This window comes from Vanacampus margaritifer, chromosome 15 (assembly GCF_051991255.1).
Source record: "Vanacampus margaritifer isolate UIUO_Vmar chromosome 15, RoL_Vmar_1.0, whole genome shotgun sequence".
Classification (NCBI taxonomy): Eukaryota; Metazoa; Chordata; class Actinopteri; order Syngnathiformes; family Syngnathidae; genus Vanacampus; species Vanacampus margaritifer.
In genome coordinates this window covers 12,393,067-12,408,406 of record NC_135446.1, presented here as the reverse complement: position 1 = coordinate 12,408,406, position 15,340 = coordinate 12,393,067, and the positions used below count along the sequence as shown (strand labels likewise).

Below are 15,340 nucleotides of genomic sequence, written 5' to 3'. Positions count from 1 at the left end.
ATCACACAAGCCATATTTAGAAAATGAAATACCTCATTGACCTTTAGATAAATGGAAACATCTTGTGAACAATTTGTAAGCGTGCATTCAAACACTATCCAGAGTCATTTTGACTTTTTAAAAGAGAAACTTACTGCCTGCAGTCTCGCTGCTTTCTATTAAACTGCCATATTCTGTCTTTAAAATTCAATCTGTTCGGCCTCTCTCTTGCTGCTCCCAATCGTTCCGCCAAATAAACCCAGACAATTGCCCTAATGGTGTGAGTCAACCTCCCATAGTCTGCAACGGGAGTTCCCGAAATGCTGTTATGTCATCGGTCAACAACCACTAAAACTGTCCAGACATCCAAAGGAACGGGCTTGAGTTCATTCCAGACAATAGGCACTGAAATGGATGACTACACCAAAGTCAAATCCAAGGACGTGGTCTTTATCAAAAGATTTGAGGCAAAAGTAGAGGAATATCGGGCTAAAGGACACATTTTCTAGTAACCAGAATGACTTCATTGCATTGCGCTACTTTACATAATGTATCACCCGCCCAAACCACCAAACGTAGCCAACTTGACCGCTTACTCGATTAACAAGTGGAACAATGTGTCAGGCCAGCTTAGTTCGCTCCATCACATTTTACTACCACACCCGGTATCACACTTTGGGACCCTTTTATGCCGAACAGTATTACTTGGAAATGAGGCTTGCGATTGTGCGATTGTCTCAATAATTTGCCGGTTGTGTCGTCTGCTTGACATAAACAAGAGTGTCTGTCTTATTGATGGAAAGGAGTAGAACATTTCTGGTACATTTGTTATTGCTTTTTTGTAGTCCTTTTTGATATCTTATGTTGGCTTTCCAAAAATCTCAGTCTAACCAGGACAGTCCCGGATTTGAGCCTTTTCTGTGCCAGCGGATTTTGCCAGTGCTATTTTTTACACTGGTCCCATCCCGGCGTCCATTGTTTCGTTTTTTGTTTTTTCAGAAAGACAATCGTTTCGGCCATGTTAAATCGCTAGCTTGCGTATTTTTGTCATACTGGAACTAGAACTACTTCATTCTTCCATTTCTAAGAATCATGGGGAATATAGTCCTAATAGCCTAAATTTGCTGTCTCGAGTTTTTTCGGCGGAATATTTCCAATGTTACCATGCGGGACCAAAAGGTTGGATAATGGTGAGTGCATTAACTTATTTAAAGCTGTTGAGCTGTCAGCGAATGTAGCATTTAGCATTCGCTAAAGCAATATATAAGCAGATTGACTGGCGATTAAATTTGTTATAAATATTTAAAAATATTTGATTTTCGGCGAAATTGGAATGTCCTGTTTTTTAAAGGGATTACACTACAGTATTTTAAGCCCTTCCACAGTTAACTATAGGCATATAATGATTAAATCTTACCTTTGACACCATGGCGATGTAATTTTTAATGAAATATTAGGTGTTTTGCTGGCTAGTTTTCTAATGCGGAAGTAAAACACCTGGTAAAAGTTGTACTTGTAGTTTACACAAGTATCAGCCAGAAGGATTTTAAGACGGCCAATTGTGATTTCATTGCACTTTGGCAAATGTGAAGGATAATTGATTGCTTTGAATTCATTTGGACAGAATGTTTACTGATAAAGGCTACTTTTTCCACTGGGCGTGCGTTTAGTCCGCAGAGGCGGTGCGGGGTGGATCCATGTTGGTGATGAGGAATTAGCATTTTAACATGGCTAAAAGCTCCAAAAAGTAGATTTTTCACATTGCTGTCCCTTTAACGTTGATAATCTGGTCGCCTTGATTTTATGGGTTAACTTTTTTTCCCCATGTCGCATGATAAAATTCACCAGTTGACAATTTGTAACTTGAAAAAGAAAATCATAGGCTGAGGCTCTTGTAATTCAAAGCCCAACTGTAGAATCAACGTTATTGAAGATGATGCTGTTGGCCCTTCTGTAGCTTTTCTACTTTTCTCATATTTCGCCCCAAAACTCTTGACACCGTATTGAATTCTACTTTGACCTTGAAATTTGCCAGGATAGGAAAACGTGCGTTGCTCATCTCGGACTGATTTGTTCCCCGTCTCTCCGGCTTGGCAGAAGAAGGAGTCTGGATTTGACTAACGTTGTTGCTGCGCCATGTGCGCTCTATCCCCTCTGTAAGAATCATCGAAGCCTCTCAGTCATCTGTCACTCCACAACCCTGCCGTGTTGTGTCTAATTCTGGTTCCACTCTGGATTTCTTCTAAAGGTTTTCCAAAATAAACAGAATTGCCTTTGATTGGTTTCCGCGGATAATTGGCCCATCATAGTCGCCATCAATGTTTTATCATCAGTCAGCATCATCAAAGCACCGCAAAATTCTAAGTTTGCTTGATAATTGGAGCGTAGACACTGGGGATTGTCGTACCGACATCCCAAACTGTTCCAATGTGTTTGACCAGGTGGGAGGGTTGACTTCACTCTATTATTTACAATCAATTTAGGATGCTTTTGAGGCTGATCAGTAGTGATATCGCAACAGTCTAGTATCAAAAAACAACTGGACGCCGATTGACAGATACATTGTGGTTGTCCACCCCCAGGTTATTTGAGATTTATCTTGGCACGTATCTATGAAAACATGAATAAATAGTGATTTTTGTCCTCATTTCAACGTCTTCATTTCATTGGAGGTCAGCAGATTTGAAAGTGTGATAAATCTCCTTTGACTATAGTGACTACAGTGTTGTGCTTGGTGCATGGTCACATTGTACGGCCGCTATTATGTCTTTGCGAGCTCGCCGCAGAACCTCGCACGCTTGCGGCTCGCCACATGCGAAAAGTGTTGAGCAAATGTCGAGCTAACCGCCGCCTTTGGGTGCACATGACTGGTGTGTATTGTGGTTCGCCTCATCATTCAACACCACCCAAAGCCAGTTCACACAAGTGCTCCTTTTTCTCTCCTTCCTCCTTCTCTAGGACCTGCGAAGGGCAGAATATCAAATATCGCACATGCAGTAATGTGGTAAGTTCAGCATCTTCATATAGTGGAGATTCCAACTGCGGGATTTGCTGCAGTGAACTCTTGCTTTTAGGGGGGATAGAAGCCAAGCACTTGCTGTAAATAGCTAAAATCAAATTATAACGGCAAAGAAGATTATGCAAGCTAGCAGTATTTGGAGAGAAGAAATGCAATACACATTTTTACTTTCACTTCTGACATGTTTAATTGGTTGTAATGTCTGTATATGTGAGATCTTTTTTTTCCATGCTCCTACTATGTTCCCGTTTGGGAGCATTGCTCAAGCTTTGTCTTTTTTCCTCCACCTTCCTAGCATCTTTCCTTATCTAAGATTTAGAGGCACTGAAAAGCGAGTATCCATAGGCCTTTCTGTCCTGTCGCCCTCTGTTGGTCATTGTTTTACATGTTTCTTGGACGGGTTGTGCCTGTTAAGTCAATGTTGTTGCTCCGTATTGAGCATGAAAACACTATCAATGAATTATAAACCTATACAAGATCACCCCCGCTCCCCAAATATGAATATTGAACTGCTAATATGCAGGAGTTCACTGTAACATCAAGCTATTCTACTTGACGGAACGCATCATGCCATTTCACTTTGGCATCATCTTATGCCCAGGACTGCCCCGAGGATGCTGGAGACTTCCGGGCTCAGCAGTGTTCAGCCCACGCTGACGTCCGCTACCAGGATCAGTACCACGAGTGGCTTCCCGTGTACAACGACCCGGACAATCCGTGCGCCCTTAAATGCAAAGCCAAGGGTTCCGGGCTGGTGGTAGAGTTGGCGCCCAAGGTCCTAGATGGGACACGCTGCTACACCGAGTCCTTAGACATGTGCATCAGTGGCGTGTGCCAGGTGGACAGAGATTTTTTACAAAAGTATTACAAAAGCCTGAACACAAGCATCTTCTTCTTCAAATGCCTGTTTTATATAATTATTTAAAACATTCCTAGGAAATAACAATGTCCGATCACGTCTCTACATGCGTTCTAGATTGTCGGCTGTGATCATGAGTTGGGAAGCGCGGCCAAAGAGGACAATTGCGGTGTCTGCAGTGGCGACGGGTCCTCGTGCAGGCTGGTGCGAGGGCACTACAAATCCCAGCATGCCTCAGGAAAAAGTATATCCGATGCCAAGATTGTCATCGCATGGGTTAAAATACATTACTAAAATATATCTTGTCCTCTCTTTTTCAAGCGGAGGATACTGTTGTGGTCATCCCCTTCAAGAGTCGGCATGTGCGTCTTATCCTAAAAGGCCCGGATCACTTGTGTAAGTCCTGGTAGGTCCAGGATGCTCTTCCATCCAAATCAGACGATACTGTACTTGCATGTTCACCCATTGCCAAATATAGAGCCTTTGGACCCAGCAGTTGCGTCCATCAACAAATGTCATCAACAGACAAATTGAATCAGTTGCTAATTACACGTTTAACCTACTGTATGTTTTCATTTCAAGTTAGCTTTCCCAAGCCCTTTTTCTCAATGGAGAGCTTTTTCATTCTCCTTTTGGCATACAAATTAGAACCATGTGTGCTCAGATGTTTACTGTTGTTGGTTACCGCTCAATCCTGTGCTCCCCAATGTTTTCGTTGCCCATAATATCCTTGTTGGAAATCCACATGGCCATCTTAGGTCAGGGTTAAAGTGAGGTCAAACCCTGTAAGAGCTTAGCTGTGGCATGTCAAAGGGAGCGACTTTGTCTCCAAACCGTCAAGCACATTTCCTGTCCGTTTGTTTAAAGTGTGGTCATGGTTGGCTCGTCAAGAGCGGGCACTTGCCAAGGATGCAAAATGTCAGCGGAATCCAAAACTGTGACAATTGTAGCACGAGTCGAAGAGTTATTTCCCCTCCATGTGTGTGCACATATGGCTTTCGCTTTTTTAGATGTGGAGAGTAAGACGCTGCAAGGGGTGAAAGATGGACGTATCTTGGATAAATCAGGGCAATACCAACTGGAAAACACCACCTTGGACTACCAGAAACTGGCCGATAAGGAGGTCCTGCGAATTCCCGGGCCGCTCGGGGCTGATTTCACCATCCAGGTAAACACGTACTTCAAATCTGGAGGTATCAACAGTACTGTTCAAAAGTCTTACCCTGTATTATCCGGGTGGTTTTGGCAGTTACAGTAGAATTGTACTTATGTAACCTGTAACAGTCATGTATGGAACCTCATGAATGTTCTTCTGGCAGGTCCAGTTTGCAGGTGGGCCGGACAGCGTTATCCAATACATATTCTACCAGCCCATCGTCCACCGCTGGAGGGAAACGGACTTCTTCCCTTGCTCTGTCACATGTGGCGGCGGTAAGTGAGAGAGAGATACGAGCTATAAACCTGTTTGTAAACAAAAATATATGGGTTGATGCATCCGGGTGGCAGAAAGGTGATTGGATGTACAGTACTATATAAAGGATCCCGAAAGGTTTAGGATGTGTAGTATGTGTGATATCATAATAAAATGTCTATAAAAGCCTGATTTCCTTGTGCCAGGGTACCAGCTGACTTCCGCAGAGTGCTTTGACCTGCGTAGTGGTCGTGTGGTGGTGGACCAGTACTGCCATTATTACCCAGAGAACAGCAAGCCCAAACCCAAACTGCAGGAGTGCAACATGGAGCCCTGCCTGGCCAGGTTACAAAGCCTGATTGTTTTTTTTTTTGAAGACACAAGATAAAATCTTGAATGGTTATCTTTTGTCTTTTAGTGACGGCTACAAGCAGATCATGCCGTATGACCTCTACCACCCCCTTCCTCGGTATGTTGTTCTGACTTCTTGAGCAGAAAACAGGAGATACAGTACATGCATACACGTTTCAACCTATTAACCCCTAGGCGTTATTGTGACCATTTTTTGTCTTTTTGTTGGTTGTGACCAAGCCATTTCAAAATAAAATACTGCCCACGGGTTAACCTTGTTGTCTTGTAAGGTGGGAGAGCAGCCCTTGGACGTCATGCTCCACTTCCTGCGACGGGGGCATCCAGAGTCGCTCTGTTTCCTGCGTTGAGGAAGACATGCAGGGGACCGTCACTGCAACGGATGAATGGAAGTGCCTCTACGCCCCCAAAATGGCCGTCTTGCAGCCCTGCAACACCTTTGACTGCCCCAGCTGGATGGCCCAGGAGTGGTCGCCGGTAAGTTCAGTGCATTTTTTGCTAACGTAACACTCACGCTCGCCACACAATTCGGGGCGGTGTGGCTCAGGTGGTAGAGTAGTCGTCTCCAACCCAAAGGCTGTGTTTTGGTCCTACTGAAACATTTAACAGTTGTACATTCACCTGTACAGTTTACAGTGCAGTTTATGTTCATTCCGAAAAAAAAAAATTCTTTCTTTCTTTTTTTTTCTGGAGAGCTCAGTATTGTTCATTCGGTAATTTTACAGATTTGACATGTCATCATCATTGCTCTCTCTTTTTTTTCAATTTTTTTTATTATTAATTTTTATTTTGTATGTGGGTGAGTATGTGTGAGTGTGTATTCATTAGTTCACCTAAAACCTATAAAAAAATCCCATACCATTCACATAAACCGAACACTTCAGAACCCAGCCAGAGCCGTGAGGCCGTCAGGAGACCCGAGGAAGGACCAAAGAAAGGAAAGTGAAGTAACTAAGTTACTTACATTCCGAAATTTTGGGTGAATGTTTTGTGACTTTAAAGGGATACTTGACTCACTGAGCCATTTTCAGCAGTAAAAAGTTAATATTTTGTCCAGAATGAATTTGGTAACTTCATTATTTTTCATGTACAATTAATACCTTTTTAAATACACATTTTTTTCTGATTTCAAACCAGTGGGTTAAATTGTCACCCTTTGTTGCATCAGGCTCCATGAATTCATCTTAAATCTTCTATGGCAGGCATACAAACACACAGAGAAAAAAAAACTTGGATGCCGTTTACCTTGCACATTCTTCCCGGAACTTGCCGTTTAAATGCTTGCTTTGGCAGAAGACACACAAAGTTCACGCTTGTTCATACAGCAGTGGGGGATCTTGGACCATCTCCCCCCATCCCTTGAGTCAAAGGCCAAGACATTTAGTCAGTCAGAAAAGGATGATAGCTTGCCAACTAACACAGATTTATCTCTGAATAAATGCATGGCAAAAGGTATTAATTTTCACCCCCACCCCCCCCAATCTGATTTCAGTGCACCGTGACATGTGGTCAGGGTCTGCGCTACAGGGTGGTGCTATGCATTGATCACAGGGGGCTCCACGCAGGAGGATGCAACCCCACCGCCAAGCCCCACATCAAGGAGGAGTGCCTGGTGACCGTACCCTGCTACAAGACCATTGGTGGGTTTGGAGTCGTACGAGGAAAACGGTTCGAAAATACACCTGACTTTTTCTTCCCTGCTTCAGATACGCCCCCTGTGGAGGCCAAGCCACTGTGGCATAAGCAGGCCATCGAGCTGGACGAGGAGATCGCCGTGACTGAGGAGCCAAAGTGAGTTACTGCGCTGACAGTCCACATTACGGAGAAGCCCTTATTGCGAAACAGGGTTCGGTGTTGACAGTCTCCCAAACCTCAAACCCTGTGGTTGCAGTGGGGTCAAGAGCCAGCGGCAGTTTCGAATATGCACCTGTTGTCCACACCTGTCAAAACACCGCATGCGCTGTTTGGCGCCGGGCTTCAAATATGTCATACGTGTGATATATCAGCATGAGGGGGCTGAATGAGCAGCGTGGATAAACTCAATTTACAGTTTAACTATATTGGGTTGAGCCCAAGAGGGATTTGCGTGTGTGTTGTGTTCATTGTTCGCCTTGTCCCAAGTTAGATGTTTCACGCTTCTTTTCTTTTGCCGAACACCTGTGTTGTCAGATCTCGCTCGTAAATGTGATGGATGGGGTCACGTAAGGTAACAAAGGGGAAGTTGAAAGAGAGGGGGGGGGGGGAGCTTTTGGGGCAAGTCCGCCTCCTTTGTCACAGGCTTGCTTCAGCACACCCGCAGATGTTGCAGATGTTTTTGCCTCGCATATCGATTGACTAATAAAGGCCGTCTCCAAAGACATTTGGAGCGCGGCCCGGCGCGTTGCATGACTTGCATTAGCGAGCATGTTTGCCAGTTTGAAACATCTGCGACTTTGACTCATCGCTGAAGTGAGAACGCTGCAGTGGAGGACAAAGAAGTGCGTCTTTCACCCTACAAACATGCGTGTAATATAGGCTCGTTCACAAGCCAACACTAATACGGTATCTGCCAACCATATGGGACAAAATTACAAAGACTAGTCCTGTATTGGATTAACAAAAAAAAACAAAAAAACACCACTCAATGCAATATTTCCACTGTCGGAAATGTAATTGATGAGATTAGGAAGGGGCTTTGGCGGAAATTGCAAACATCTGCTCATGGAAGACATCACGATAACTCACAAACATCTTTTTGTGGACGTCTTTTATTTGTTAACGCTAAACACTTCGTGGCCTTGTGAAGTAGCTAGCATGACTGCAATTGAGGTCTTGTGGGAAGATGAGTCAACCAAGGCAAACATTCTGTTAATGAACAGCAGCTCATTTTACCAGAGAAACATCATTTAGTCATCACAGACAACCTTGAAAACTTTCAACCAAAAATCCTTTCCTTGATCTGTTCAAGGGGAAGCCAACGCAATATTTCTTTACATAAGATGTTGTATGCACCCTGTTAGATATTATTAACATTTAAATTCTTTATTTTCATATATTAACCATTGTTATACATTATTAACATCTTAATTCTTTATATTAACCAAGTTGAAAGGTTTTATAGACGTGTAAAGCAAGTAGTGTTGAACTCAGTATAATTTGACCTTAAGTTGGGACATATTATTTGGTCTAGAAGTTCCTTCTCTGTGGGAAAACACATTTGGTCCTTGAGAACAGAATCTGTTTCGAACACGCACCCCTGACTCTGTTTTCGCCATCGCTCATGGAAAAGTACCCAGAGAGTATGTTTTGTCTACAAATGAAAGAGAGGCGGTCGGTTTTAACTATAAGAAGCCATTTTACACGCGGAAGAGGCACATTCGGCGCTCTGAATTCCACCTGTTAAGTGATGAATTGGAGTCTGTTACGATGTCCAGAGATCTCTGTTAGATTAAAATCATTTTTGCAAAGGTGTTTTTTCTTACATTAAATCTGTCTTCAAGTTTTGGAACACGCAAAGAGGACAAATAAGTTTATCCTCTTTCAACCCCCACTAGTCTGAACACGGTATTCTGATTAATATTATTTTTTGTGGAATATGAATTAAGCAGCATAATCCATCTGTTTTTATCCATCTCAGAGGGCGGCCATTTTGCCACTTGGTGTCGACTGAAAAGGACATCACAGTTGCTCGGGACTCGGGTTTTCTGAGTTTGGTCATGTGATGTTCACAAGCTGAGCCGTGATTGGTCATTACCTGAGCCCTAAGCAACTGTGATGTCATTTTCAGTTGACAGCAAGTAGCAAAATGGCCGCCCACTGAGATGGATAAGAACAGGTGCATTTTTTTGCTGCTTTATTCATAAATATTCACAAATGCAATATTAATCAGAATACCATGTTTAGACTTGTGGGGCTGCAAATAACATATTATTCTAAAGATATTTTTGGGGTTGACTTCCTTAATACAAGCTGACACTTTATGCACATTCCTCAGGAAGTTGGATTTACACGAAGCATGTGTCTGGAAAAAAAAAAAGGTGAGAAGAATTTCATCTAAAGAGTTTCCCTGGAGCTGTTGAAAGGACCTCTCACCCCTACCTTGATGGACACGATGAGCTACAAGTGTTTCCTCTTCCTGATCCGTTCTTTTTGAACCAGGAAGGGTGGTTTATCCGTGGATGGACCATCCTAATGCATCACAGCTGTTTGATTAACCCCTGAAGAAAAACTAATTTTGCCAATACTTAAGGTGGATTTAATATCTTAAATCAAGTCATAAGACCATGTCGAACTGTAATTGTGGATGTCAAGTGCTCTCCAAACTATGAAAATATGGAACCGTGAAACTAGAGAAATTGCTGTGGACTTTGGTGAAATGCAATTCAACACGTGTCATCCTAATTCAATGGAACTTGAGATCGGGTTTCAAATAATCAAAGTAAAATGTTTTTGGAATTTTTTTTTATACTCTTATGTTTTAGTGAATATGGATATAAAGGCACATGTATGATGCATGTATCCCATTCCCAGCTTCATCCCTGGTGCTTGGCAGCCTTGCGGCAGAACATGTGGTGCCGGGACTCAGCGTCGCACCGTCAAGTGCCGGGTGTTGCTCTCCTTCTCTCAGACTGTCGCCGACCTTCCCGATGATGAGTGCAAGGGCATCAAACCTGCGACCAGTCAAGAATGCTACCAAACTCCCTGCCAATACCCGGAAGGCGACAATGAAGAGGATGTGGAGGAGGAGGAGGAGGAAGAGACCCTCCTTAGAGAGGAGCGGCATGATTGGGAGTATGACGGGTTCACAGAGTGTTCCAAGAGTTGCGGAGGAGGTAGGGAACTTTTCCAGTGACAATGGCCTGATATGTACGGCTCGTCAACCTCACTTGTGCTTGAATCTCAGGTGTGCAGGAGGCTGTGATCATCTGCCTGGACAAACAAACCAGGGAGGCGTCAGCAAACCAGAGTTTGTGTGTGCGCACCCGCAGGCCCCCGCCGCTTCTCATGGACTGCAAAATGCAACCTTGTCCCCCCAGGTAAAAAGATTCAATGTAATGGTTCTCAATATTTTTGAATGGATGTTTTGGGTTTTGGTAAAACAAGCAGTGATTGTTGTAGACGTCAATTTCCAAGGCGTCCGTTAGCCTCGCACCTGCAACCACTTGACTGTGAGAAAACACATCACACTATTAAATGAACACGATCCCGTCGTATACCCGTGACATTGTAAATCAGGTGGAGACGGATTGCTGGAGAACAGGAAATAACAATTGAATTTGAATGACTGCGGACCACTGAGGGCGCACATTTGGATTTAACGCTTTTGGTGGTGTCACGCTCTCCTGCTCCCGCTCGTCAGCAAACGCGGAGGCTGGAAGCCTGTTTTTCCAGGCCTTGAGTCTTGTTTTCAGGCACAACAAACGCTGTATTGGACGTGTTTCCTTTGGCCTTCCGCTCGCTCCCCGAGGCCTCCTCACGCTCCCACATTAAGCTGCACTCTTTGGATTGTATTCCCCGTGAGGAGAAACAGCCACAGTTTTAAGACTGAATGCCTGAAACACGCTACATTCCTCATTCTCTTCAGGGCTTTGGAGTCAATATGAATCATTTGGAAATGAAAATGTTTAAAGTAAGCTCGATTCATGAAGTGGGAGATGGTTTAGTTCATCAGACTCGCAGTGTGTGGGTGAGAAAAATCCGAAGTGGGTAATCGCACTTTCCGGTTTGTAAAAAGCATACGTTAATCAGAGTGGGACATTGCAGTTGTGATAAGTAATAATGATTTTTTTTCTTTTTCTTTTTCAGTACATCTTTTTAATTTTAATTCAATTGTATGAATTGTTATGAAATTACTGTATCAATGACTAAAAGATACAGCCATAATTCTATTAGTTACATTTTTCCCACTTTTATGTTAACAAGAGTATGAAAACTTTGAAAAAAAATTTTTTTGTACATTTTATTGTACATCTAGAACAAGATGTAAAATTTGCGAATAATCGTGAGTTAAGTATTGAAGTAATGCGATTAATTCCGTTTAAAAAATGTAATCGTAAGTCGATAAGTAATAATGATATTTACAGGTGGGAAGCGGGAGAGTGGAGCCAGTGCTCTGCTTCATGTGGGGTTGGCCTGATGTCCCGCACCGTAACATGCACTCGCTGGCCGGCTGTGGGCAGCAACAAAACTGAGGTTTTGCCAAACGAAAAGTGCCACGACCCAAAACCAAACCCCATCCAGGCCTGCAACCGCTTTGACTGCCCTCCCATGTGGGAGACGCAGGAATGGGGGCAGGTAAAAAGACAAATAAATAACTCCTGAATGTGATCCTGAATAAGAAGATGATGTCACGCCTTTTTTTTGTTGTTGTTGATTTAGTGCTCCAGTCGTTGTGGAGACGGAGTTGAGAGGAGACGGGTTCTGTGCAAACAGCGTTTGGCAGATGGCAGCAACCTGGAGCTGCCCGAGTCATTTTGTCCCTCTGAGATACCAGTAAACCAGAGGCGGTGTAACACAGAGCAGCGGTGCCCGCCTCTGTGGGTCACAAGCTGGTCCCAGGTAGGCTTGGTCCAGTCAATCACATGAACTCATTCACTGCTAGCCCATTAACTGTTTTCCTGCAAAGCGTTATCCAAAAAGACAACCCCGAGGGTGCCAGCTGATTTTGAGCATTTTCACTCATCTTTCAAGGCAAACAGAATATCGTGTGCTCTGACTACATAAACATGAAAGTTTTTGATTCCATTTCCTCATTAGGAAAAAAAAGTATGATTCTACCTTATTCCGTTCTTTAGTAATCACGATTTGAAAATAGATCATTTGAGGGACACCAAGCTATAATGGGAAAAATAAGGAGAAAACAAGCTTTTTGTGAAAAGATACATTTTCTGCACAACAATGCCTTTGACACTAATATTTTTTGTTTAGTGACGCTCTGTGAATTAGATTTAATGTGAAACGCTTTGATCATTCATAACGTCCTTGACAACGTTGTATTTCTTGAGATCTGCCATATTGTCATGTCATTTCGATTACTTTGATCCACGGAATCCCATTGAAAAGAGATACAATGCTGGCATCTGCTGGCCATAGTTAGTGGGTGTTTCCCCCCCGCCCCCACAGCTCATTCATGAAACCATAGCTGCCCAAGACGTAGCGCATTGGAGGATTTTTTTTTTTTTTTTTAAACGTAGTTGACATCAATTACCATCGTTGGGATTTCCGTTAATGTTAACTCATTAAATGCCAATGACGGCTATAGACGTAAAAAAAAATAATCATTGAAACTATTTCTAGTAAAAAAAAATCCACTTTTGAGTAGAAAGAGTATGAAAACCTAGAAAAAAAATGATTGTACATTTAGAGCAGATATAAAATTTGTGATTAATTGTGAGTTAACTATTGAAGTCATGCAATTAATTACAATTAAAAAATGTAACCGTCTGATGCGATAAAAAAAAAAGATTATTATTATTAGTAAAATTAGGGGCGTCAGGCGATTCAATTTTTTTTATTGTAATTAATTGCATGGCTTCAATAGTTAACTCACAATTAATCACAAATTTTATATCTGCTCTAAATGTACAATAATTTTTTTTCTAGGTTTTCATACTCTTTCTACTCAAAAGTGGATTTTTTTTTTTAAACTACTAGAAATAGTTTCAATGATTATTTTTTTACGTCTATAGCCGTCATTGGCATTTAATGAGTTAACATTAACGGAAATCCCAACGATGGTAATTGATGTCAACTACGTTGACTGCACTAGTTAACTCACGATTAATCATACATTTTATATCTAGGTTTTCATACTCGTGTTAACAAAAGTGGGAAAAAAATGTTAAATAGAAATAGTTCAAATTTATTTTTGACGTCTATAGCCGTCAATGGCAGTCAATGAGTTAATTTACATTGACGGCAGGAAAAGAGTTAAAAATAGCGTCCATAGCCGTCAATGGCAGTGAATGAGGTAACGACCCTCATAGGATGTGGCAATCTCGTAGTGAACTTTGCTTTTTTGTGTGTTGTCCATGTGCAGTGTTCAGTGACTTGTGGAAATGGTATGCAAAGACTTGAGGCAGTCTGCAGGAAACAAGGAGAGGACGGACAATATCACACCGTCGATCCAAACAATTGCTCCTCTCTGGCGCGACCCACCAAGATCCGACCATGCTCTCTGAGGCTCTGCAAGAGTAAGAGAACATCTTTACGCTTTAAGTGGAAGATTGCGAAGAGAATAACCGAATCAGTGCTTCTTTCGTCACAGATTCACTAAAACCGGATCCTACTATCCTGGCTCAGAGGAATGTGTATATTCAGTGGAGGAAGAGCAAAAAGGTCAATTTGGTGGTTGGTGGCACTGCCTATCTTCTCCCCTGGACTAGTGTGGTCCTTCGCTGTCCAACCCGCCACATCCGTAAGGCAAATATCCAATGGTTGAAAGAAGGGAAGCCTCTGGTGAGTCGCCCACACCTGTCTGTGACACCTCTGGGGTTAGTGAAGATCCAGCAGGTTGGCGCGTCTGACGCCGGGACCTACACATGCATCGCAGGTCAAGACAAGGAATATTTAGTTCTACAGGTCATTGACGCCAAGCAGAAGTTGCACACACCGGAGACAACAAAGGCACAGGAGCTCTCTGTCTCCGAATCCATCGTTGAGCGTTTGCTCCAGCTCAAAGTTGAAAAAAACAAGACCACGTCAGAAGACATTCCCAATATTGTCATTCTTGATAGTCAGAGATTGGATGAGCTCGACAGCCTCGGAGGAAAACAAGGCGAGCAAGTGATTGATCAGCTGCTCAGCGAGCTGTCAGTATCCCGCTACGAAAGCAATGAATCATCTGTTCACTATCCAGAAATGGATGCGCCCTCCATGCAAGGGCCCCTTTTTCGAAAACCAAACACGAAAAGCCACTCAACCAGGTACAGAAGCCCAGTGATCATCCAGAGCCGCGGGAAAGTGTCGTCCTCGGATGTGAGCGTTAATGTTGGGGTGCCGGTTTTGCTGCGGAAGCCCTATGCCAGTTTGGAAATCAAGTGTGAGTCTCTTGGTTACCCAGAACCATCCCTAACCTGGACCAAAGATGGGAAACAGTTGCGCTATGATAGCAGGTATGACCAGATGACTCGTGAACAAAACTGCAGGTGATCTTAAGATTTAACAGAGTGGACATCATGTCTTTGCACTGGCAGAATAGACATGTTGCCCGGTGGCTCACTGAGGATCCGCTCTCCGAGCCGAGCAGATGAGGGTCTGTACACCTGCACTGCCAGGAACCGACTCGGGTCCTCATCGCGCTCATCTTGGTTGCAGATTGCAGGTGAGGAGTCAGGGTTATTATAGTTTTGGAGTTTTCGTTTGTTAGTTTTTATTTCGTTTTGAGTTTTTTTTTTTTTTTTTTTGTTAGTTTTAATTAATTTTCAGGTTGGTTCTGCTCATTTTTATTAAAAAAAAATTATTCTTCATTTTAGTTCAGTTTTAGTTTCAGTATTAGTTTTCGATTATTTTTAATGTATATAACTTGTCGCCTATATAGGAGTGATGTCATCTGAAGGTGCTTTTCTATTGGCTGCTGCTAGATGACATCACTTCTGTGTAACACACTTTCAAACGTCTTTATTCCGGTTAATAGCCAAATAAAAATACTTAAAATCACATTTAAAATCAGCCCCAAAGGCTCATGTATTAATTTAATTAATTAAAACAAAGGAAATTTTAGCTA

General features: G+C 42.7%; 1 protein-coding gene across 10 annotated transcripts in view; it reads left to right on the top strand.

Moving 5' to 3' along the window:
• adamtsl3 (ADAMTS-like 3) overlaps positions 1-15,340 on the top strand; it is a 46,442-nt gene that overhangs the window by 27,841 nt on the left and 3,261 nt on the right. For 8 of the 10 annotated variants that reach the window (XM_077544875.1, XM_077544869.1, XM_077544870.1 and 5 more), the window contains 18 exons: positions 2,938-2,983; positions 3,600-3,836; positions 3,975-4,101; positions 4,179-4,253; positions 4,868-5,025; positions 5,177-5,288; positions 5,475-5,613; positions 5,687-5,737; positions 5,910-6,114; positions 7,130-7,277; positions 7,344-7,428; positions 10,147-10,448; positions 10,520-10,652; positions 11,700-11,910; positions 11,995-12,174; positions 13,655-13,808; positions 13,883-14,729; positions 14,811-14,938. In XM_077544875.1, the coding sequence (XP_077401001.1) occupies positions 2,938-2,983; positions 3,600-3,836; positions 3,975-4,101; positions 4,179-4,253; positions 4,868-5,025; positions 5,177-5,288; positions 5,475-5,613; positions 5,687-5,737; positions 5,910-6,114; positions 7,130-7,277; positions 7,344-7,428; positions 10,147-10,448; positions 10,520-10,652; positions 11,700-11,910; positions 11,995-12,174; positions 13,655-13,808; positions 13,883-14,729; positions 14,811-14,938 (3,338 nt within the window). Of the gene's footprint in view, positions 1-2,937; positions 2,984-3,599; positions 3,860-3,974; positions 4,102-4,178; positions 4,254-4,867; positions 5,026-5,176; positions 5,289-5,474; positions 5,614-5,686; positions 5,738-5,909; positions 6,115-7,129; positions 7,278-7,343; positions 7,429-9,610; positions 10,111-10,146; positions 10,449-10,519; positions 10,653-11,699; positions 11,911-11,994; positions 12,175-13,654; positions 13,809-13,882; positions 14,730-14,810; positions 14,939-15,340 lie in introns of those variants that run through there. The other 2 variants (XM_077544878.1, XM_077544879.1) reach the window with 2 other exon arrangements.